Source organism: Paralichthys olivaceus, chromosome 23 (genome assembly GCF_024713975.1).
Source record: "Paralichthys olivaceus isolate ysfri-2021 chromosome 23, ASM2471397v2, whole genome shotgun sequence".
Classification (NCBI taxonomy): domain Eukaryota; kingdom Metazoa; phylum Chordata; class Actinopteri; order Pleuronectiformes; family Paralichthyidae; genus Paralichthys; species Paralichthys olivaceus.
Genome location: NC_091115.1, coordinates 7918294 through 7942486, shown reverse-complemented (window position 1 = coordinate 7942486; position 24193 = coordinate 7918294). Strand labels below are relative to the sequence as shown.

General features: G+C 42.3%; 1 protein-coding gene and 3 non-coding genes across 7 annotated transcripts in view; 1 reads left to right on the top strand and 3 right to left on the bottom strand.

Annotated features, from left to right (window-relative positions):
* Nucleotides 1-24193, bottom strand: part of wnt5b (wingless-type MMTV integration site family, member 5b) — a 71065-nt gene that overhangs the window by 40218 nt on the left and 6654 nt on the right. Inside the window, exon 1 of one of the 4 annotated variants that reach the window (XM_069519794.1) lies at nucleotides 18508-18576. The exons of 2 other annotated variants lie outside the window; for them this stretch is intronic. In XM_069519794.1, the coding sequence (XP_069375895.1) occupies nucleotides 18508-18552 (45 nt within the window). In that variant the 5' untranslated portion in view covers nucleotides 18553-18576. Of the gene's footprint in view, nucleotides 1-18507; nucleotides 18577-24193 lie in introns of those variants that run through there. One more of the 4 variants, XM_069519797.1, reaches the window with a different exon arrangement.
* Nucleotides 13442-13514, bottom strand: trnak-cuu (transfer RNA lysine (anticodon CUU)). The gene has a single exon. It is a non-coding gene; the product is annotated as a tRNA-Lys (tRNA).
* trnal-caa (transfer RNA leucine (anticodon CAA)) lies at nucleotides 13862-13972 on the bottom strand. Its single transcript has 2 exons — nucleotides 13935-13972; nucleotides 13862-13907 (listed from the first exon to the last, which is right to left on the bottom strand). It is a non-coding gene; the product is annotated as a tRNA-Leu (tRNA).
* trnak-cuu (transfer RNA lysine (anticodon CUU)) lies at nucleotides 24095-24167 on the top strand. The gene has a single exon. It is a non-coding gene; the product is annotated as a tRNA-Lys (tRNA).

The following is a 24193-nucleotide window of genomic DNA, read 5'->3' as shown; positions in this document are numbered from 1 at the left end:
AACAAACCTGCAGCACCAGGTTTGTTTGGTGGCTGTGATGCAGAGCCGTGTGAGTCGTGGTCGGAAAGTCAGACCAGATTTCCTTTTTTTTATACAATGAAGGAGATACGTCTGAACTCCCTGATGTCCCTGAGTCGCTGAAGCAACCAGCCTTCACAATCTAACAGCGATGATGACGAGAAATGCAGAGATTAGCAACAAAGGAAGGAGGAAGAAAATTAGGCAGTGACATATGGTGTATGATTGTAGCCTTGAAGAGAAGAGTGAGATAATTGATGTGTTTGTGCAAGAAAGAGATTTTAAAAACAGACGAATAGAGAAATAGAGAGATGCTCAGGGAAAGAGACACGGGAGGTGGAGTGAAAGAAGATAAAGAGAGAAACTGAGGATTGAATACAAAGAGGGGCTGTGCGTGCCTGTGTGTGTGTGTGAGTGTACACTTGGTGTGTATCTGCCGTCCCCAAGGTCCTTCTAGCTGTCTTCTCCTATTGATTAGTTCATATTGATCTGGCCTGGCACAACACACACACACACACACACACACACACACACACACACACACACACACAAACATACAAACACACACACCACGGTTCACTTTATTTAGCCAGGCTTTGACACAGGGGACATGAAGGTACATTGTTAACACACATGCAAGCATGGACACACACCTGCACACACAATGCTCCAATCATTTGGCCTCTTACAATCACAATCATCTCCTCTGAAAGAGACACACACATACACACATATCGCCCGTTTGCTCCTGTGCATTGGCTGTCTGAGAAACAATGAGAATGATGAATCACATAGACTGTCAGCAGAAAACTAAATGTCTTGTACAAACCTGATAAATCCCTCAGTCTGCTTCTCTGGGAAATGTTTGATTTTCCACAAACTACCATTTGTGCAAGATTGCTTTATATGTTACAGGCAGCTAACCCAAAATTTAAAGCTATATTATTATTATTATTATTATCAATATTTTCACATATGTAAGTGGTGTCACATGCAGTAACAAAGCCACAGAGGATTACCACTTTATAGTTCTAATCTACTTATCTCAAATCTACTGAGCTTTTTAGCGTCTATCAGCTCGTTGTTTTGGTTTTACAGCAGCTTAAATATTTTTGTTTACTTTTCCCAAAAAATTAAGTAATAGGCTACTAATGTTATTTATGCTAAATGTCGGTGTCATCACTTTGCGACAATGGGAGTAGTTAGCAGCTACAGAGCCAGATATTCCCCTCAGGTGTGGGTACAGACCCAAACAGAGCAAAAAGTGAATACTGGAAACAATTAGATATATATCGCCAACTGCTTGCTAACAAGATAGCTGTATGATGATACATTTATACCTTGTTACCACTATTACTAGTTTAATTGTATCATTCCACATTGCCATATTAAGTTTTTGTGTTGCATGATATTCTTAAGTTGCTGCTTCTGATGATTTTGGGTCACAAAAGAGTTTTTATCATGAAACAAATTACAGTCAACTGCTGCAGCGGTGGCCTGAAGGCAGGAGGCAAAAGTAGCAGGTTTGTGACTGGAGGGTCAGCAGTGCTGGTCCCAAGCCTCAGTGGGAGAGCGCAGCTGAGGTGAATGAGACTCCCCTCTTCAAATAAAAGGATGGGGGGGGGGGGGACAACATACGGTCAAGTCAATGTGCCCTTGAGCAAGACATCTCACCTCCAACTGCTCCTGAGCTGCTGTGTGGACAGTAAAGCAGGACGAGGCTAACAAAGACTTGTTCTGTCCTCGTTTACAATGATAGAAAGGTGAGGAAATAACGTGAAAAGGTGAAAACACCAATAACAATCTGGACACAGTGTCTGCTCATCAACAACGCTCTAACAAGGAGGCTTGACTTGTCATGGCCAGAATGATGCATGATGGGACCTGAGGCAGGCGCCTGACACATATCAATATGTACACCCACATTTCTATACACCACACACAGATATGGTCTCTTTTTTCTATATGTCCTTCATCCAGGCTCTGTGCAAGACTTCCTTTCTCCCTCTTTGTCTCTGATTCAGAGGAAACGTCACTGTCTGTCTCTGCCTTTAGTCCTTTGTGTGCATGCACAAACACACACACACACACAAATACAGTACGTGCACAGACACACAAACACCTGCACCCACAGAGGCACACACGCACACACACACACACACACACACACAAACACACTGCTGCTGTGATGGCTCCGAGCTGTCAAAACATCCTTGCTTTTTCTCCCTCTCTCTCAGCAAAGCAGCCTGACTGAGCTTGTCTATGCAGGTTCACAGACACTGCTGTCTATCCACCCTCCATCTTTCTTCCCCCCTTTTCTCTCTCTCGCTCTCTCTCTCTCTGTCTCTCCTCCAGATTTGTGTATCTTAGCATCTTGATTTTGCTTTCTCTAGCTTTTTCAACATGCCTCACTTGTCCTTCGCCTACACAAAGATCTGCATACACTGTACATTTTCAAAAATACACATGGGCTCTGTTTATACTGCATTTGGCGTCTGCCTACGCAGATGTGTTCACACGTGCTGTCAGCATGTAGGTCTGTGCAGGCTCTCGTTTGCTTTTTCTTCATGACTTTCACACAATCCTCGCAGACATGGGGAGATGAGGACATCTGATCCAGTTACAAAGAAATGTTCGATTCAAGTTTAAGTCTGAAAATGCCGTTCAGATGATAAAACATATTTAAACCAGTGTTTTCAGGCAGTTTTCACTTTGATCCCGTTTAACCACCTGTTTTGTTTTTCAATATAGTTGATCCAAAACTAGCTGTTCTTATTGAAAGGCCTGGGCAATAAAATAATATAAATAATGATCATTATTAATAATTTAATTTTCACCTATGGCATATAACAAAGTTTCACTAGAAATGGATATAGTCATTTTGCATTGTGTCAGCATGGTTAGGAGGAGGTATAACATAATACTCATTTAGAGTTAATACTGATGATTATCGATCTTTTTATCAGATTAAATCTGATTGCAGATTTTAAATTCTACCACTTCATCCTGTGCTGAGTCCACTGATCATCTATCACACAATTTACAACATTAACAAATGAGACAACATCTGTTTTGTATAACTGGATCTATGCTGGGCAATGTTTTGAGCAGACCCAAGTCAAAAGTACTTTGTGAGGTTGCAGGTGCCAGTATAGTCTTACAGAAAGTCTAAAATGCAGAGTAAGAGATGCAACTTCAAATTAAGAGCTTGGTGGTAACTTGGTGTGGACTGCAAAACCTCTCATGTGTATTAAAAAGCCTAGAATAGTCTTCGAAGGTTTTACCTTCTGACACAACATTCACTCTGCTTAACCTTTCCCGAGATCAGAATCAATGAAAACACACTTTATGACAAATCCATTTGCTGCAGTCTTAAGCTCATTTAGCACACTGTTGAATTTTCCACACAAGGAAAAGTACATTTTACAGTTTAATAAGTGAAAACATGACATTTTTCCCCTAAAAGACATCTTCCTAATAAAATATATATTTGTCTTCTCCTTCTTTCCTTCTCTGTTGGATATATTTCCTTCTTTCTTTTTTATACTCTCTTTCCCCCTCCAACACACAAACACACACACAGAGCGCTGTGTGTTTGGCCTGCAGGGTGTGCGCAGCAGGGAGGAATCAACCGTATGGCAGACATGAGGACGGAGCCAAATCTGGCTCGTACACATGGTGTGTGGCCGTGTGGCCGTGCTGCCCTGAATGTGTGTGTGTGTGTGTGTGTGTGTGTGTGTGTGTGTGTGTGTGTAGCTGAGGGCGGCTTGCACTTAAATATATATCAGGAGCAGTGGTTGCCTAAAGGTGAATGTTGTGCAGTTTTCACTGGAACGCTGCTGGCAAACGAATGAAAACCACTCTCCTTTCCCTCGCCAGCTACTGTCATTGTGCCCTTGAGCAAGGCACTTAAGCTTTATTTCGACCACAATTTCTGTGTGTGTGCTGATAAAATTTAAATGCTGAGATGTGGGGACATGGTATAAATGTTAAAAATAAGTCAGATGGCGCAATAAACACAAACAAGCAGAATAAACCCAACAAATGTAACCAGTTTATCTCAACCACTCCATGTAGAGATATTAGAAATAAGTGCTGCAGAACTACGGCAGGTCAGAGTTGAACCAAAAAGTAATTCTGGTTTGGGTAGAACTTTCATGGTTTGACTCTTTCCCTCTTACTGGATTGAGAGTAAAATTGTGATACATATGACACATCCTTTAAAATTCAACTTGATTTACATTATAAAGAAACCAGATTTCGATGTGTGTACAAGTGAGTATCCATGAAAAATGTAAAGTTGGGTGAGAGAAATCTTCAATCTAAATCATTATATCTATAAATATATTTGTGAATAAAGTGGAATTTGTGTCTGTTGGAAGCAGACATGTATGTATTTACAGTACACTGTCTATGTATATACAGAGTTTATGTTTTCCATTTCCATGTATAGTGCACGGGACAATAGACCAGTGTGTGTCTGTGTGTGATGTCAAAACCTCTCTCATGTCAGTTAAAGTTTATGTTTCTGCATGCATGTCCATGTCCATGTCATTGCATGCATCCTGCATGAAGATATGCATGTAATTTAATTGAACATGCATGTGTGTGTACTGTATGTTGTGTGTGTAGTTGCTGCCAACATGGAAGCACACATTTGAGTGTGTGTGTTTGTGTGAGAGAGGGAGAGTGTCTTGGCTCGTGGTGGTTTTGTCAGTGCATGAAAATCATTTATTCATGTTTCACTCACCCTGTGTGTGTGTGTGTGTGTGTGTGTGTGTGTGTGTGTGTGTGTGTGTTTAGTCTGTTTATGTCTTGTATGCATGCTTTATTAGATGCTCTTTGCTAAAGGTAAGCCGTACCATGTCCGTATCCGTTTATTTGTGTTTTCCTTAATCCTCTCTGTCTAATGTTTCTTTTCATACCTCTCCAGCTCTCCTTCTTCTCCTTCACTCCCATCCTCTCCCCCATCTCCTCTCTGCGGCTCCCCTTAAAAACATCTGTGCGTCTACATCTCTTTCCTCTCATGACTACTGTGTGCGGAGGTTACCCTCCGTATGCACCCTGACTGTGTGTGTGTCTGTGTGTGTGTGTGTGTAGGAGGGTTTTAAAAAATGCATATACTCTATAAGAGGGAGGAGGAAACAGAGCGTGGTGAAAAGAAAAATACAGCCTCTGTGTGTGTGTTGTGTCAGTCGGGTTGACATCTGATCTTGCTGAGTATGGTAAAGAAGAAAGTGCTGAAAGTACCTCGTGTGTGTGCCTGTGTGTTTGGTGATGGGGGGTGGGTCCTGTGTGTGTGTGTGCGTGTTCTGTGGCCTGTATGTGTCCTCATTTCTGTGTGGGTGGTAAGAGGAGGGAGTAAGGCAGTAAGGGAATAGGGTGTGTGTGAGTGCACTTAGTTTAAGTGTCAGCATGCCTTTGTGTGTGTGTGTGTGTGTGTGTGTGTGTGTGTGTGTGTGTGTGTGTGTGTGTGTGTGTGTGTGTGTGTGCGTGTGTGTCTGTGGTCAAGATATTGCTCATGTTGAAGGGACCTAAATCTTGAGGGTCTTGTCCTCATAACGTAAATGACTGGATTTTAAAGGCGATGGAATGTCAAGAAAAGTTTTAAGGTGAGGTTTGGGTTGAGATTAAATGTCGAATGAGGGTTGGATTTAGGCAAGTAGTAGTTATGTTTAAGGATCAAGGAAAGGAATTTAAGTCAGTGTTATTCCCTCTGAAGTCATGGAGCTAAATGAGAGACAAAAAGTTTGAGTGTGTGTGTGTGTGTGTTAGTGTGTGTGTGTAGAAAGAGAAGAAGAGAAGGAAAGGCCTTTTATTTCTCAGCTTCTCTTTCACTCTGACTCCCCCTCTTTCCTTCCTGCCTGTCAGACACGAATAAAAAATATATAAAAAATAAGCACCCACTACGAGAGTGTGTAGACTTCATCTCTGACCCTGTTCAGACCTGACATCAACATCTGCCGTTAGTGATCCCATGATCAGCTTCTGCTACGAACGCATCCATTATTACAAGTGGTCATTGGACACATATGTAGAAACATATGTTTGTGTCTGAGGTTCGTGGTTACATCAGTAGCAGTGTCTCGCTGAAGGAAATCTATCCATATTTCATTTCCTAACTGCAAAAAATGAAACATGGACAAATGTGAGGGGTAGAAGAACTCGGCTGGAACAAGCGAGTCAGAACAAATGAATACAGATCCGGTGCCAAAAAGCAAAATTGGGAGACTGAGCAGGTGAAGCAGAACTAACTTTGTTTTGTCAAAGGGATGTTTTACAGATGGGTAAAGGCAGGCAGACGTCCATGCAGACAACAGGTCACAAACACCAAGGCGACCTTTGACATTAGATTTTTACCTTTGACAGAAACCTTCCCAACTCAAGGACCTTTGAAGGAACTCAGGAACTTTACTTGCATTTTGATTTGGTTTTTATTTCTTGGGTCTTAATATTAAAATTAAATTTAAAACACTCCAGGGAGTATGCAGTACTGTACTAAACTGTGACTATAAGGAAACACTGGATGTTGAATGATCTCTGCAAAATTGGTGCAAAAACTTAAATTGCACAAGTTAGGCCTTAAATAAAAACCTCACTTTCCACTGTTTTAAATTCCATGCCTAATATATTGTGTGTTTAATATATCCCCTCTTTCAGTCACTCCTTTCTTTCCTCGCTCTCCTTAACCTGAAGTGAACTGAGAGAGGGAGAACAGAAACATTATTTAAAGCTCAGTGTTAGGGAGCAGAAAGTATGTTAATACATCTACTGAACATCTAATAGTGCTGTGTTACTACGGCGCTGACACAGGATTTTAATTAAAGCTCAACTCCCCCACCCCAACAGAAACGACAACGGTGCAGACAGGCCTATTGATTTTCGTGGTAACACTGTCCTGTCATTGCATATAATGCTGTTCTACGTCTGCGGCCTCCCTCCCTCCCCTCCCCTCGCCTCTTCTCCTCCCATATATGTGTAAAGTCGCACTTGACACTCCTCACCTCTCCCCCTCCTCCCTCTGTCACAAGTCCTTCAACCCTAGCGACCATACGGGTCGTTTGTCCCCATACGACCCATACTGAAATACTGACACTATGGTAACAGACGTACTGGACATTTGTCGCCATGGTTACAATGGTCACAGTTTGGTTAGGTTTATGATCCAAAACTATTTAGTAAGGATGAGGAAAAGACTATGGTGTGGGCTACTTCCTTCTGCTACAACCCTTTTCGTATGAAAACACCTCACCCTGCTACGAATCCGCCTGGCGTCCACACTACTCTGGAGTTTAAGAGACGCTGAAATGGAGAAATTTGGGAATGCTGCTGGACCTGTTTCAGTTTGAAAACTTCTGTGTTTTCAGAAATGAAGATGTTTGTAAACCATGATGAAGACACTCACAGTCGATTGCCGATTAGGTCTTTTCATTCACTACGTAGCCTTCGCTGATTTGTCAGGCGGCTATCACATGTCCCCCTTCTGGAAGACAACAATCAGCATCAGCCTCGGCTACCAGTGTAAAACGTAACATTTACAGGCGTTGCTGGACGAATTGTCTTTGCTAACATCTGTTGTGCAGTTCAATTCTGCAATTCATGCTATTATTCAGATTAAGATTAAGATTCCTATTTTTGGTCCCACACACAGCATGCAACATGCAAACATGGGGAAATTTGACCTCTGTATTCAACCCATCTGTGTGATCGGAGCACACACGGAACACAATCTACACAGTGACCACACACGGAACAGTGGAGCAATTGGGGGGTTCGATGCTTTGCTCAAGGCAGTGCCCAGGAGGTGAACTAGCATCTCTCCAACTTCCGTCCATGCTGGACTTGAACCGACCACCCTCCGGTTCCCAAGCTATGGACTGCTCTACTGCCTCCCATTTTTTCAAGCAATCTGTGTACGATAGTGGTCATGTGATTTGTGTTTTCAGGCATGTTAGTGTGAAGGGGGATTAAATCAAATAGCTTGTGTAGACAGAGGAAGTTTAAGTTTGAAAACACTGCTTGCTAATGAAAACATAGTAGCATGGATGGATCCTTGTACGTTACCTGGATGCTACAGTTCACCTGCTAAGGAACATAACCACGAGCTGCTGCACAGAAAACCCATGGGCTTACAAAAGGACAGTCTCCTCCTTTGCTACCATCACTTATTATTACATTTCTCCCTCCTGCTGTTTACATCTCTTCTTTCTTTCAGCTCCATCTCCCTCCGCTACTCCATCTTCCCCTGTTCTCACCCTCCCTGCCTTCTCCTTTTCCTCCTGTTCTCCTAAAAGGATTCATGTCAGGATGAGAGAGCCGCTGATTGGATTCACTGAGGTGGGGGTACGTGGGCTTTTTGTTTTTGCCCGTGCTGCACATGTAACACACACACGTGCAGAAAACCACATATAACACGCAGGTGGCTACATACACAGATAAAACAGGACAAATAGGAGAAAGTCTCAGCAATCCCCCAGAGAGCGAGGTGGAGGAAGAAACAGAGATTTCCTGCTGTTTGCTCCACAGTGATGCCAATAAGCGAACAGGAACCAACAGGAGAGGAAGACAAGGGAGGAAAATACAGATATGAAGAGGAAGTAAATAGAAAAAGGCTCAGAAAAACAATTCACATGCTCCAATAACCTTAAAGATTGATAAGAACCACAAGGTTATGCACACTGGATCATGGTTTATGGCGTGTAGTCTTCTTAACTACATTATTACAATGTGGACAAACAAGAAAAAAAATCTTAAAACTGGAGATGAAATGTTTTCAGTTCATCCAATCCCTCCATTCACTAGTAAATATGAACTTAGTTAATGGCAGCACATCTTGTATAAATTACATTTCTCCAATCAGGAATCAATTAGGGGATTAAAAAGGTGGATAAACTACAACACTCAGTCTAGTACAGTATTTAATGAGAAATTCCAAGCCCAAGAAAAAACACATTAAGCATGAGCCACTTTGTGTTTCCTGTTTTATTTCAAATAGCAAATATACTAATGATTGTTTTCTGTGTCATCAAACAAAGTGTTTCTTTGTGATAAAGTTTTATCAATAACACTGTCAAAGCTTCCACACTACCTCAAAAGATTTCTTCCCTCAAGTAAATCTAAAGCACTAATTTTAGACGTGTGTGCACTAACTAGATTCAGGTACTATACGTCATTAAGATGGAACAACAAACAATTATCTCCATGGTTTAATTCCCTTGAGATTTCTAAACTTCATTATCTGACAGTTTCTTTATTTGTTTGTATTAATTCTCTCTGTCAGATTATTGTTGGGTGCCTGACTTTATAGTTGTTGTTTCTTGGATGCCACATGGTGTTTGCTCGGTCTCTCTTGAAAACAAGTTCTCGATTTCAGCAACACTGACAGTAACAAAATGAAATACATGTCATCAGCTTGTTTGCACTGTAAAATCTATGGAATCACTGCTTTGGAAATATCAGTTCTCATGAGCTGTTGTGTCAATCAAGTGGTTTAAGTGTGAGGCAAACAAAAGAGGAAGAGAACGAAGTCAGAGCAAACAAGGAAACAAGAGTGGGTAGAAACAAGATCATAAATGATGAGCTGCACACGCACCGATCAGAGGTTGAAGGTAGATGAGGAAATATCTCTGGAAAGCTATGTGGGGCAGCAACACACACACACACACACACAACCTTGGATCGACCACCCATACAGGATACACATGCAGGCACACACACACTCCTGTCTCGCCACGATGATGTTATTCATATTTAAAGAGTTGGTCTTTTAAGTGAACACAGCATGAAATAGAATATCACAATGTGCATATACACACACACACACACACACACACACACACACACACACACACACAGGAAAGGCAGACAGCTTGCTCCTGTCAACACTACAGCTTACTCAAGCCGTTTTCAGACATGAATTCCAGAGAATGTGCAGGGAAGTGGGTCTATGGCATGTTTGAAACGTCATCAACACACTCACTCGAGCCTGCTGTGTTCTCACATCGGCTCCTTCGGACATTAATCATTGTTTTTACCAGGGGTGTGGCAGGAGAAACTGGAAAGAAAGTTCAGAGGCACTCAGACATTTGCTTTCTCACGCACTCTCCGGAGAATGTCCAGAGATTATGCAGAGTTCAGTGCATGTCTGAAAGAAGCTTTAAAGATGCTGGTTTTACACAGAAAATTGCCAAAACAAACACCTCTATCAAGTCTTTACTTTTCTATTTGCACTTCTCAGACATTGACTATTCAAGATCTGTGCTACTAGATGTAAAGAAAATCCATATAGACAGATTTAGATTTCAAGATTGTGGCAAACTGCAGAATGATGAGTTTGTCTGATCCTGGTGAAAAAGTCACTTAAGACATCTGGATCTTTGGAGTGTCGACAGAGAAGGAGTGAAAGTGAAGGGAAAAGGAGGGAGGGAATACATTAGAGGAGTGTTTTGCAGTGCCTCAGGTCTTGGATCCCCCAACCTCCCAACTTCTCCACCTCCTCTCTCTTCCTCTCTCTTTTTCCTCCTCCCAGCCAGAGGAAAACTCCTCCATTCCCTGCATTCCTCTCACATTCCAGCTCTGGGTTTACCTTCTCTACCTCTCCCTCTGCATCAACATCATCTCCTCCTCCTCTCTCGCCCATGGCTATCCGTCTGTCTGTCTCCACCTCTTTCCCTCTCTCTCTCCCTCCATATCGCCCCTCCTCCTCCTCTTGCCCTCTCCCTCCTCCCTCTCTTTCCCAGCATGCTCCAGTAGGCCAGCGGCAGCAGGGGGCTCGCCTGAACCCCCCACCCCCAGCAGGGGCCCTCCAGCTCAGCCTGGCTGGCTAGCAGGCTTCCCTGGCACACCTCCAGCACACACACACACACACACACACACACACACGGCTCTGCTTGCTGTCCTTGCCTGCCTTCTCTCTCTAGCAGCCTCCCTCAGGTCTTTAAATACTTTCTATTTTCTTTCTTTAATTTTTTTTCCTTTTATCATTAAAGTTTAATTTTAGTGGATCTTTTCTGTTCACCAGATTTAACTAAAATATGACAAATCTACTGTTTCATTATTTCAATTACAATTTAAGCCAAACTACTATGATCATAAAATAATAATTAATCCCACAACTTCATATATTGTTTTATTGCAACAATCACTCACTTAATGTTGTTTTTTCCTTTAGTTTGGGACTTATATATATATCTATATTAAATTATTAGTGTCATAATGGTCATACAGACAATGATCATATGACATGATTGACATATGTTATTCACACATACTGTATCTGTGCATGTGCACGCTGCAGTTATAGTTATGTGTATCACAAATTTCATCTTGAAGTAAGAGTTCTTAGTTCTTACAATAAGCTTTAAGAGAGAGAGAGAGAGAGGCCCTCAGTAATTTGGTATTTCCTTTTTAGACAGGGGAGGAAGGACCAGTGCTCTCTCTCTCTCTCTCTCTCTCTCACACACACACACACACACACACACACACACACACACACACACACACACACACAGACACGCACACGCCTCTAATGACCCTTATATCCGGCCTTATAGAGGCCTAAGAATAAAGAGGGGGAAAAGAAAAGAGGGAAAGTAAAAAAAGAAAGAAGGAAGGATACATAGATAGATAAATAGATGTATAGATAGACAGATACTGTCGATAGATAGATAGATAGATAGATAGATAGATAGAAAGATAGATAGATAGATAGATAGATAGATAGATAGATAGATAGATAGATAGATAGATAGATACTGTAAATAGATAGATAGATACTGTAGATAGATAGAGTTAAGAAGTGTTAAGTGTGAGTTAAGCTGTAAATTCAGACAGGTATGCACTAAAGGCCAAGGGTGAGAGTCCACACATACACACACACACACACACACACACACACACACACACACACACTCACACACACACACACACAAACAAACACACACGGGTATGGGAGTTCAACTGGAGGTTAGACCCTCAGGCTCCATGGCTCAACAGAGACGGAGAGAGAGAATTCATAAGCAGCTGATTCTGCCACTGACGACTGTGATTACTGCAGAAGCAGAGGAAAAAAAGGAAAGAGGGAGTTTTGAGCAACATGGTTCTTTTCAAGGGGAACGGAAACAAATTGAAAAGACAGAGAAGAGACGTTTGTACGAAAGAAAGAAAGAAAGAAGGAAAGAGAGAAAGAAGGTAGTGAGTGGGTGATAATGTCTATTTTACAACTCCAACAACAGCTGAAGATGTTACTGTGTCTCCACACTGTCCCACACACACACACACAGGGCCCTGACCTTGCTGATGGCAGCTGTTGACATCTGTCACACACACACACACACACACACACACACACACACACACACACACACACACACACACACACACACACTGGATGACTAGGATTAAACGGACAACCCACAAAAGTCTTGATAAATCCTATCGAAGACCTTTACAAATCCCTGACCCCTAAATCATCCATTGATTGATTGATTGATTTCTTCCCATTAAAACATTTAAAACATTCACAAAAGCAGAGACAACTCACGAAGTAAGAGATTCGAAACACAACAGGACAAACTCTGACTACCTGATAAAGTTTTACAACATATTTCTTTGCTCTGTGTTCAACCTTTGCTCAGCTCGTTATCTGTTCAACTGAAACAACGTGGTTTTCTGACACAACAGCTCGCTGTGACCAGTTAGTCATTAAACTCTGCCTCCACACAGAGCTAGCTCTCTGCTTAGCTGAGTTAGATATTACCACAGGGCTTTGTCTTTATTTGAGGTTTCTCCACTGTTTCACCATAACGGAAAGAAAAAGATCCTCAGTAACTATATGTGAAGTTATGTTGTAAAAACTTTATCAAATTTATCAAATTCCAGCTCATCATAGGACATCAGCTGAGAAGTATAATTTTGCGTACGACCCACAACCCTGAGATTAAGAGTCTCATTCTCTACCGACTGAGCTGGCTGGTCTACTGTCACTATATATCACATGAAAACAGAACAACAGCTCATTTATCATTACAAATAGCTTTAGTGTCAGAAGACAGAACAGATCATTCATAATTCTACAGAGGAAAAAAGACAGATGAAGAAAACATGACAGATAAAGCAATGATGAATGATGCAAAACATAATGTGACCTTTCTTTAAAAACTCATGTTGTGCTTTTGGGGTTTTTCCCCTTTTCTATGTTTGCCTTGTTGAGAATGTCAGAGTTCAGTCCATGTCAAAAAGAATTCTTCCCTCCCACAGAAAAAACACTGAAATAACTGTTAGCATTTGATCAGTGGGTGTCAGAGCTTTGGAATTCATATAGTTAAGAATAACTTTGTGCCAGAGCTAATTTTCAGATCCAGTAAAACCCTGCTCTTATATCAACATCTGTAAATCAGTTGCAAACCAATTGTTAAAACAGCTCCGCCCAACGTGGGGCTCGAACCCACGACCCTGAGATTAAGAGTCTCATGCTCTACCGACTGAGCTAGCCGGGCATATATCACTAAAGCAGTAAGAGTCTTTATAACGCATCAGCACCACGGAGAGCACCGACAAAACAACGACAAGACATCAGAATCATCTCTTCTGTCAGTGGAGGAGGAAATGATGAGAGCAGATACAGAGAAGTGAAGGAGGAAAGTTTGAGCCCAACATGAGAAAGTTTATAAGCAGATAGATGCTTAGGTTTCAGTTGCTGCTTTCTAAGAGGGTGACTTCTCAAAGATGCATTACTGGTTCTGTTAGCTGAAACATTCACTAACTCCTAAAGTCTAATACACATGTAAACTCAATTAGCTTCCTACATTGAATAGTACATGGATGAAGCCTGCAACAAAACACCTGTCAGGAGTGGGATTTGAACCCACGCCTCTATTCAGAGACCAGAATTCCCTTTGCTCAGGAAGGAGTGAAGCCTTGAGTCTGGCGCCTTAGACCGCTCGGCCATCCTGACAACTGGAATTCTGTCACACCAATGTCAGAATCGACGCTACTGACATTAAAACGCTCCCGTTCATAGGTGGTTACTGTAAAGACTTTTTTATTTGCCAGCATTGGAGATACATTGTTCTGTCTAATGGAAGAATGAATGGACAGAAGACAACGAATGAGTGGACAGATGGACTTGTGGATGGACAGATAGCTGCAGGATGGATGGATGGATGATGGAGGGGTGGGGGGGATGTTTGACGTCTTTGATCCTCCCAGCAGAAATAATCAACAAAGCCCTGGAGCAGGCCAGCTAGACCCAATGTGTGTGTGTGTGTGTGTGTGTGTGTGTGTGTTTTCTGGCTACATGCCAGGACCAGCTCCCTAGGAGTGAGATCAAAGCCTGTGCTCTCTCTCTCTCCCCTCCCTCTGTCTTCATCTACCTCTCTCACTCATATTTCTCACAATCCTTCCTCCTCCTCCATTCTGTCTCTCTCTCTCTCGAAAACACTCGTTATTGCTTTTCCTGATTTCTTTGACGTTCCCTTTCTTTTTTACCTGAGGGCAGAGAACAGGACGAGAACCGTTTCCTATGCAAAACAGAAATGAAAAGACAAGACGGAGAGTTGAAAAGAGCGAAGGAATGAAAATAAGAGGGAATATGCTGGTTGCACTGGCGCACACACACACACACACACACACACACACACACACACACACACACACACAAACCTGCCAGAACAAATGGTCCCATGACAACCTGGCAACTACGAGAGCTTTGAAGCACAGGTCAGGAGTGTGTATGTGTGTGTGTGTGTGTGTGTGTGTGTGTGTGTGTGTGTGTGTGTGTGTGTGTTTTAGACTGTTGTCATTTACCTTCAAGTCGGACAAATCTCATGACACAATAATTTGAATGTCAGACACACGGTTCAGATTGAATTAGCCCACTGGTAAAATACTCGTCTGTGAACACAAAAATGTTGAAAACAGCAGCTCTCTTATCTTTGACATTTCAAAATAAAGCATTCCACTAAATTGTCAAATCAAATCTAAGGTTATATCATTGGTTCATTGTCTGGTCAAGCAGTTGTGTCCTAACTGAGACAAAGGTAAATGACTCTTCTTATGATAATATGTTCACAATAGACCCCCTTGACTTTTGGAGCCCACTTTGTTTTTCAGAAGTCTTTCTGTGCTGCTGAAGTTGAGCCTCCTCTCACTTATTATTATGAGCTGCTTTTAATTTTTCTTAAATTTTCCAGAGGGGCATATATGAGGACACATGTGACAAATGCAAAACTGAAAAAACAAAAAGATTATAAGTAAGAAGAGGTAGAGCTTTCGACCATAAGGGCCAGCAGCAGTGTCGATGAGCTGTGTGCGAGCTGCGCTTAAGTTTATCAATATTCTCATGATTTACTATTGGTTTTATTTGGTTTGTTCACATCTTGCAACTCAATATTGTGTCTTAATGTTTCGTTTGCATAACAGCTAAAAAAGATGATGTTACTTTGGATGCTGCACGACATGGTGCTGTTCATCAGCACAGGAACAAGGACTAAACTCTACCTCTTTTTCCTCCATCCACCCTTTCACACCATTATCAGACTGGTCATATTTCCTCTTCTTCTTTCTACCTTTTCTTAGCACAATGTAAATAGGCAACTTAATCCCACTCCCACCTTTCCTACCAGTCCCTCTCTGACCCCTCTCCTTCTCTTCCTCTCTCCTCTCTTTCTGCCTCTTTAGTTCTGTCACTCCGCCCTCTCCTCCTCTGCATCCCCTTCCCTCTCATCATCCTCATCTCTCCCTCTTTCTCGCCCCACCTTCTTTTTTTTCAGCCTCTCTTTTTCCTCCCTTCTCTGTCGTGTTTTTGTCCCTCACACTCTCTCCCTCTCTCTCTCTCCAGCAGTAGTCATTCTACTTATAGCCTCGCCATAAATCAACCTGTCATTCTCCGTCATGCTCGCTGGATCTCACTGGGGCTCACACACACACACACACACACACACACACACACACACACACACACACACACGCACACGCACACACACACGCACACACGCACACGCACACACAGGGGGTAGCAATGTGAGCCCACACATATACAAGCTCAAACACAAGCACAGGCACACAAATAAAGAAAAGAATAAAGACTCAGGGACATCACACACACACACACACACCCGCCGTAAAAATCACAATTTTTTAATTCTTGAAGACAAAAAGGACACAAAGAAATTTAAAGGGAGGTAAGATGAACATAGATATAAGAGACATGTCCACCTGTTCCCATACCACCCACCCACACACACACACACACACACACACACACACACACACACACACACACACACACACACACACACACACACACACACACACACACACATTAATTGTGGACATCCTAACCAAACCTTAACCAGGACCTCAGATACTAAGTTTTACCTCATTAGGACCAGGTCCCCATGAGGTCTACTGGTCCAAACCAGCCCAGTGTTTATGCTGGAAGAGGTCCTCTACCTACAGCAGCTTTATTATTATTCATGGGAACTCAGACCACTTGGTTAAGATCACAGAAACATTGAGGTCTTTGATCAAAAACACTAACTTACTAACTTTAGCCAAATGTTTCAGTAGCTTATTCCCAAAATGTTTTGTCTGGAGTCGAATCATCCAACTCCAACCTCCTGACAGTGACATGTGATTGATAATGATGTCACACTATAGGAGAAAAGCTTCCATGGATTTCAATGATTCAATCATCCACTGATTCTAATTCCTCAATTTTGTATTGTATTAAATTATCAGTATATAAATGTATTGTAAATGAGAATGGGCCAATACATTTCTCAAGTGTCTCCATCTCTTATTTTTCAGGCTCTGCTCTTCTCTTGTTCCTCGTGTGGTTTTCTCACAGATAAACATCTCCTCTCGTCGTCTTCTTACACTTCCTCCTTCTTCAAACTCTCCATGACCAATGCAAGAGCCCCATAAATACCCTTAGGAGACAGAAGATTTCATGGGGCTTTGTGTTTGTTTGCAGGTCTGCGTGTGTGTGTGTGTGTGTGTGTGTGTGTGTGTGTGTGGACGACAGCACATGTGGCATGCAAGGTCACGTAATCCTGTGGCCTCCAGATACCGTTATTGACACACACACGGCACTCTATGACCTGCACTGCCCTTGCGCGCACACACACACACACACACACACACACACACACACACACACACACACACACACACAGACACACAGACACACACACACACACACACAAACACACACACACACACACACACACTGTATTTTTCTCGTTATAAAACATATGATCCTACAAACTATTAATACTTGTGCAGTCACAGAGCTGCATTGTTGCCAAAAAACACATTAAAAACATACAAATGAAGCACAATGCAACACTGACATACAGTTTATTCGGCCTTCACTAATTTCTAGTGTGCATGTTTTGTAAATTCACCTTTCAATCTGTTCTGTATTTTTATCTTCTTCTTCCGCAGCAGTCAGGAGAGGAACGTCATGTATTAACTAAATCACGTGTTTTTCAAATGCATCTCTGAAAGCAGCTTAAAAAACAGAATTTAGTCCATGACACTAAGAATAATGACACCATCTCCTGACAGCTCCTACTTCACAGACAAAAACAAAAGAAGTGATTGTGGTAAATGTATAAAACATCAAATTTCCTCCTCCTTACAACCGCTACTGCAGCTCCAGTGGCACTGATGCCGCCTCTCTACGAAACAAGAAATGAGCCAAGAAGAGCAAACTGTGAGGCTGAAGTATTCAAGTGAAGCTAAATATTAACAGAGTCTAGTAAATAGTCCGATGTTGCAGCTGATCTGAGTCCTGTTGGCATAACCTTTGTTAAAACCTACAGTGGTCAGCGGTTTTAAGAACTGAAGTTCTTCTACTTTTCAGTCAAACTGTATGTTTGTGGACACGTTTTAGGATTTATGAGCTGGTTGGTTTGTGCCGCAGACATTAAAGTCAGAAAGTGTTGAGAGACGAACTGTCACACTGTTGGTTTGGTTTGTCTCTGATGAGGTTTGTTGTCTCGGAGGAAAACACAGAATAATAGCAGCATTTAAATGAAGCAGAAGAAAACAAACGCACACACACAGATATAGATTGCCAAGGTCACATTTCACTGTGTATCTTATACAAGACCTCCTCTTTCTCTCTGCGCTCCACTGCTCTCCTCCTCTTCCTCCTCTGCATTCCTCTCTCCTCCTCCTCCCTCCCTCCCTCCCATCCCTCACACACACACACAAACACACACACACACACACACACACACACACACACACACACACACACACACACACACACACACACACACACAGTCTCTCCAGAGATGTGTCCGTTGCTCTGACCTCTCTCTCTCCTGGGAGAGCGGGCTGTCTGCTCTGCCCTCTCTTTTTCTCTCTTGGCCTCACACTTTCTCCTTTTCTCCCCCTCTGTGTCTTTCTTCGTCTTCTTCTTCTCACTGTATCTCTCTATCTATTGATCTATCTCTCTAATCTCCTTTTGTCTCCTACCTCTCTCATCCTCTCCTTGGTTTCATGTCTCCCTTGCTCTCGCATCCTCTTATCTCTCCATCCTCTCTCCACTCAATTCCTCACCTCCTCTCATCTTCCCTCCCTTCGCTGTCTTTTTAACTGTTTCCCTTCCCCCCCTCTTTTCCACCCACGCCCCATCTCCTGCTTTTCTCTCCGTCCCTCTTTTAATATTTCTCTCTCTCTCTCTCTGTGCTTTCATGGTGCTGTTGAGACTGCAGGGCTCAGTCTGGGGCTTCTTGCCCAGTTCATGCTGCCTCTCTCCAGGCACGGCGCCCACAGAGGGTGGGCAAGGCTGAAGGAGAGCTGGAGGGGTCTGTGTGTGTGTGTGTGTGTGTGTGTGTGTGTGTGTGTGTGTGTGTGTGTGTGTGTGTGTGTGTGTGTGTGTGTGTGTGTTTGTCTGTATCCAGTGATGGGGAAAGGAGGATAGAGACAGAAGAAACAATGGAGAAGAATAGATTTCTGTTGAGTCACACTTTGCTGGCTGAAGCGTTACTGTGGCTACAACAGCACTATAGTGTGTGTGTGTACGTGTATGTGAAAGTGAGTGAAGGTTAGTTTTTCTAGCTCAGGAAACTACAGTATGTATAAATACAACAAAATATATATATTATAGTAACTCATGTCTTATATCTGCTTTATGTGAGCTTTGACTATTCCTCTTGGTTAAGATAAGGGCTGATTATTTAATCGTCAATTCATCTACTTTCTTATTCAAAGTGAGACAATAGAATAAGAGGAGTGACAGACAGAGATCATGCATTAGATGTTTTACAATGGCCTCATATAAATGGACTGGTAAGAATAAGAGAATTTGGGGCGAAATGTTCCTTTAGAGCAACAGATGCTCACTGAGACAATCAGACAGCTTTAAAGCTGGCAACAGTTTCAATGTAATCTAGACCTTATGTATTATCATTATCCAGCTGCAGATCCCTCACTGCACAGGAAACTAAGCATGCACAATTACAGACATTTCACAAGGTAAAATTCCTTCAGCAGTAGATGTTTCAAACCTGTCTGATGATCTGACTGCTCTTGGTTCTGCTGGACTAATTCTTACAGATGCAGATTTCCAGATCTCATTAATTATGTGTTGTGAGTCTTCGACATAATAAAAACATTGCAAACAAACAGCGAGGAGGTTTAACACAAAACTGAACGGATTTGTAAAATATGTTCTTCATTCTCTTCTCATAACGACAAGGTTTAAAACCACAACCTTCACTCAGGAGCAGAATTTAGTCTTTAAACTTTAAAGGAAAATGTGACATTTATTAAGAAAAATATCAAATGATGTGAACATTTTTACCTTACTAGAATTTTTGGGCTCATTGCTCAGGCCGACCTGAGGCAATAACTAAAAATAAACAACCAGAATTAGCTTCAATAATTCCTGAAATATTCTTTCTGGAGCGAACATAACAGATAACAGCATCAGTGTGTGTGTGTGTGTGTGTGTGTGTGTGTGTGTGTGCACTGGGCTGGAAGGTTGTCTGACACACACACACACAGTGACAGCATCAGCACACCTGTACCCAGCTGCACGCAGAGAACAACAATTCCCCTGCTGGTCACTAATGGTACAGGCCTGCTGGAGAGGAATCAAATGGCCTGGAACCAACCAGGCATGATGGGAGAAGGGAGGGAGAAGCGGGGTGGTGGTCAGCTGGAGGGAGAGAGGGAAGAAGGCGAAGGAAAGTGAGATAAAGGAGGGGTGGAGGAAAGAAAGATGGTCGTGCCTCCTGAAATTAATTTGGTGAAAGACGCCAAAACAAAAAGAGTCTTCACGGGACAAAGAAGGAGTGGGGGGGTTCACACCAGTGTTTAAAATGTCGCCTGTAGCTGTCATCTCTTTATTTATTTCCTCACTCTCTTTTCTCAACTCTATTCACATTCCCTCCTTCTCTCTGTTTCACTCCTCCTCCATCCCTCCCTCTCCCTCTAACCTCTCACCCCTGTCATCTCTCTCTCTCTCTCCCTCTCTGATGTCCAGTATGTCAAGTGGTGAGTTCCAGTGAGGTAGCGCCATCTGTCTGTGTCCACTGTTACTGCAGCAACACAGTTAAAAAGTTCAGCAACTCTGAAGTAAACAAAATACAACTTTTGGGAACTAACATTGGAAAGCTTGGAAAATGAGGATGAGTTCCAGTGTTTGTGTTTTCTTGTCTATGCACACGGACATCTCGCACGCAGAAATATGAAGTTATGTTGATGTATAAATAACGTTTAAAGTCAGCAGCGTCTTGTTGATTTATGTGGAAAGGTAAAACGTTTTGCAGAGGCAGAGAGAAGATGAAAATTTAATGAATTTCTTTAAGTTGCCTAAAAATACACTCAATTCAACATTTACATCCAAAAGTTAAAGATTTGTTTGAAAAGAATATGTGAATTTTGGGATTACCTGACCTCACAAATAGTTTTTTGACTCATGCTCCAATAAAATATGCCGTATTCTTAAGATAACACAGGAAGTACATTGTAAATGTAACCCACAAATAAAATAATAATCCCTTGGTCCTATGGTAGCACTGATGAAATCTGTAATGACTGTTTATGAAGCTGCTTCATACGAGTATCAGTGTGATGTCTCTAGGTGCTGCATGCAAACACAACGTGCTTGCACCATTGCTGGGGAGACAGATCCCTGCACATTTATTGAATGTAATAACGCAATTCTGATCTGGTTTCAGGCGGCGTCCACGTCTGACAGACGAGGCAGCAGCGCAGCAGTGGCAGATGTGAAATATCTGCTGCTACTGCTGCACGTGTTAAAATATGCAGGATGAGATGCAGGAGATACGACAGCAGGAGTGTTTTTAATTCCTCTGCATCCAAACATTAGCAGAGAGTAAACGCTTCAAGAGAGAGGTTTCAGGGGGATGGGGGAGTATTGTTGATGCAGCAGTGAGATTTTAAAACCCTCACTCAGATTAAGATTTTCTCCCTCATTAATCCAAACACAGGGATTTAGCAGCATCAAGAAAATGATGCTTATTTGTGTGTTTCCAAATGCTCTTTGTTGCCAGGGTTGAATAAACTGTATTTTTAAAAGTTCAGACAGAGACGTGGAATATCCAGTAACAACAGCAGCAACCTGCTGTCCAGAGGAAAATGTCAATATTAGATCTGCAAACACGGGATTCTGTCCAGTGCAAACAATATTTTCATTATACACACACAGAGAAAACACAGCTGGGCAGAGCGTTTTCTTTCCTTGCACTACAATATGAACATTTTGTCATTTAATTCAGTTACTTCAGTGAAATAAAAAGTGTTTAGAGACATTACGCAGCCTGAACAACTGACTGTAACTTCACGATGGTTACCATGGCAATTAGACTGCAAATTTTTCCAGGTGGATTTTGAATTTAATATTAATATCCATCCCAATGCCAATATTTGACTGTAACTATATACATTTACTTTGCTTTGATAAATGCAGTTCTCATCATTTCATCACGGTACATTTGCTTCCTAGGCACCTTCAGTTGGAGGTTTACCGGACACACCCAGAACCAAACTCGCTGAGGGACTACATGTCCCATCTGCCCTGGGAACGGCTCAGGATCCACCAATAAGAGGTGGAAAGCGTGGGAGAGGGACGTCTGGGATACTTGGCCGGGTACCTCAGTGACCTGAGTCAGGATGAATGGACGACAGTGAACGAATGGATGGATTTCTAGGGTTCAGTGTCACCGGTCTTTTTCCATCAGTGGTTAAATATTCAATAAAAAATTAAAAATACAAACACATTTACTCTATTATGAATACTTATTGTCTATTGCCGAAATAAGAAAGACATGTTAGGGTTGTGCAATGGTCCACAACTGCAGCCTTTGCACACTGGATGTTATAAACTGTAAAAAGTAACTGAGCGTAATCAAACCACAAATAAAGTGGACAGACACACATTGAAATAGCCTCCTTGTTATCTGGCACAGAATCTGTGTCCTCTCCAAACGCAATGCAGTGCGCCGCTCCTCTCGGTCCAGGCTACAGGCGACGGCAGCTACAGTCAGTGCACTTCCTCATAAATCATTTCAGCCAATCAGTGATGGATGGCTTTGAAAAACAAAAAATGTGTGTGTGTGTGTAAATCAATGTTGTCTGCTACCTCTGTGATTCTTTTTTTTTTACCAGATGACAGACTAATGCTTTGTCGATCCTTCATCTGCACATAAACACTGCAGTCGAGATGTGGAATAAAGAGGAGGGAGGAGAGTAAATGGGGAAAGAAAGAGAACTAAAAGGAGAGAAAGAGGCAGAGGAGAAGAGAAAGGAGAAGAAAGGCATAGACGGGGGTTGGTGAGAGAGGAGAGAAGATAGTGGGAATAAATTTGATTTGATCCTCTCTTCTGTACCTTTCTCTCTTTCGTGTGTGTGTGCGTCTGTGTGTGTGTGTGTGTGGTGGCTCTGACAGAGGTGCTGGTTTTGCTTCAGTTTGGAGGCTACATAAAAAAACCTCTCATTAATTATCTAGAAAGAGCACCTGCATGGGAACTGGGAATCTCATTATATTATAACCACCACCACCTCGTCCCACACACACACACACACACACACACGCGCACACACACACACACACACACACACACACACACACACACACACACACACACACACACACACACACACGGCAGAGGAAAAATTAGAAGAATAAAATGTTGAAGGAAAGAAAAGACACACAAACATATGAATTAATATTGTATACTTTGTGTTGTGACTCACAAACAAGTCAAACTCAGGGACATTGTTTCGCATGACTTGATTTCTCCTCCCAGGCAGACCCAGCACTGCTCATAAATATGAAGTTATACTGAACTCAGTTTTTATGATGAGTTTCCTTCTGTTCATTCTTCCCTTCATCTGTCTTCTCTGATCTGTTGTAGTAGCAGACAATGACCAGTAAGAGGCAGCGTTTCCTCTCATCTGACTGACTAAACGTTCCCACTCGTTTTTTTTTTTATTACCTTCAGTTCAGTTCACTTTTCTCTGCATCTGGATTCATGCTTTCTTCCCCCCACCCCCCACACACACTCAAACCATCTGCAGGGTGAGCATGTCTATCGCATAAGAAAAAGATGTGTGTGTGTGTGTGTGTGTGTGTGTAGAGGACCACCCTGCTAATCTAAGCTGCTTCACTCATTGGTGCGACTGACAGTGACAGAGTGAAATGATTCACAGTGGGTGACCACAGCAGGAGGGGGCAGGACACAGACAGTGCCCCACCCTGAGTCATCTTAGGCCATGTGGATCAAGAAAGACATCCTGATGATGTACAGTATATAGTTCAAACCAAACTACAGTTACTGCTACACAGCGTGTGTTATCAAACTACAGATACAGAAGAAGTCCGTTTTCTATGTGGAATCCCACAGACCATGTTCAGACTTGGTATCAGACACTGTCTGGGTCGTCCAGGTTAGCTCCACTCTGGCGGCAGAAGGAAGGAAATCAAACTGCAAGAGTGTTTAAAGTTTGTAAAGGGTCTTTACATCAACAACACCTCAACGACCACAGCCGTAGGCGTAAAGTGAGCTCAGAGCCGTTAGCATAGAACACATAGGCCCGGCTAGCTCAGTCGGTAGAGCATGAGACTCTTAATCTCAGGGTCGTGGGTTCGAGCCCCACGTTGGGCGCAGCTGTTTTAAATGCGCAATATTAA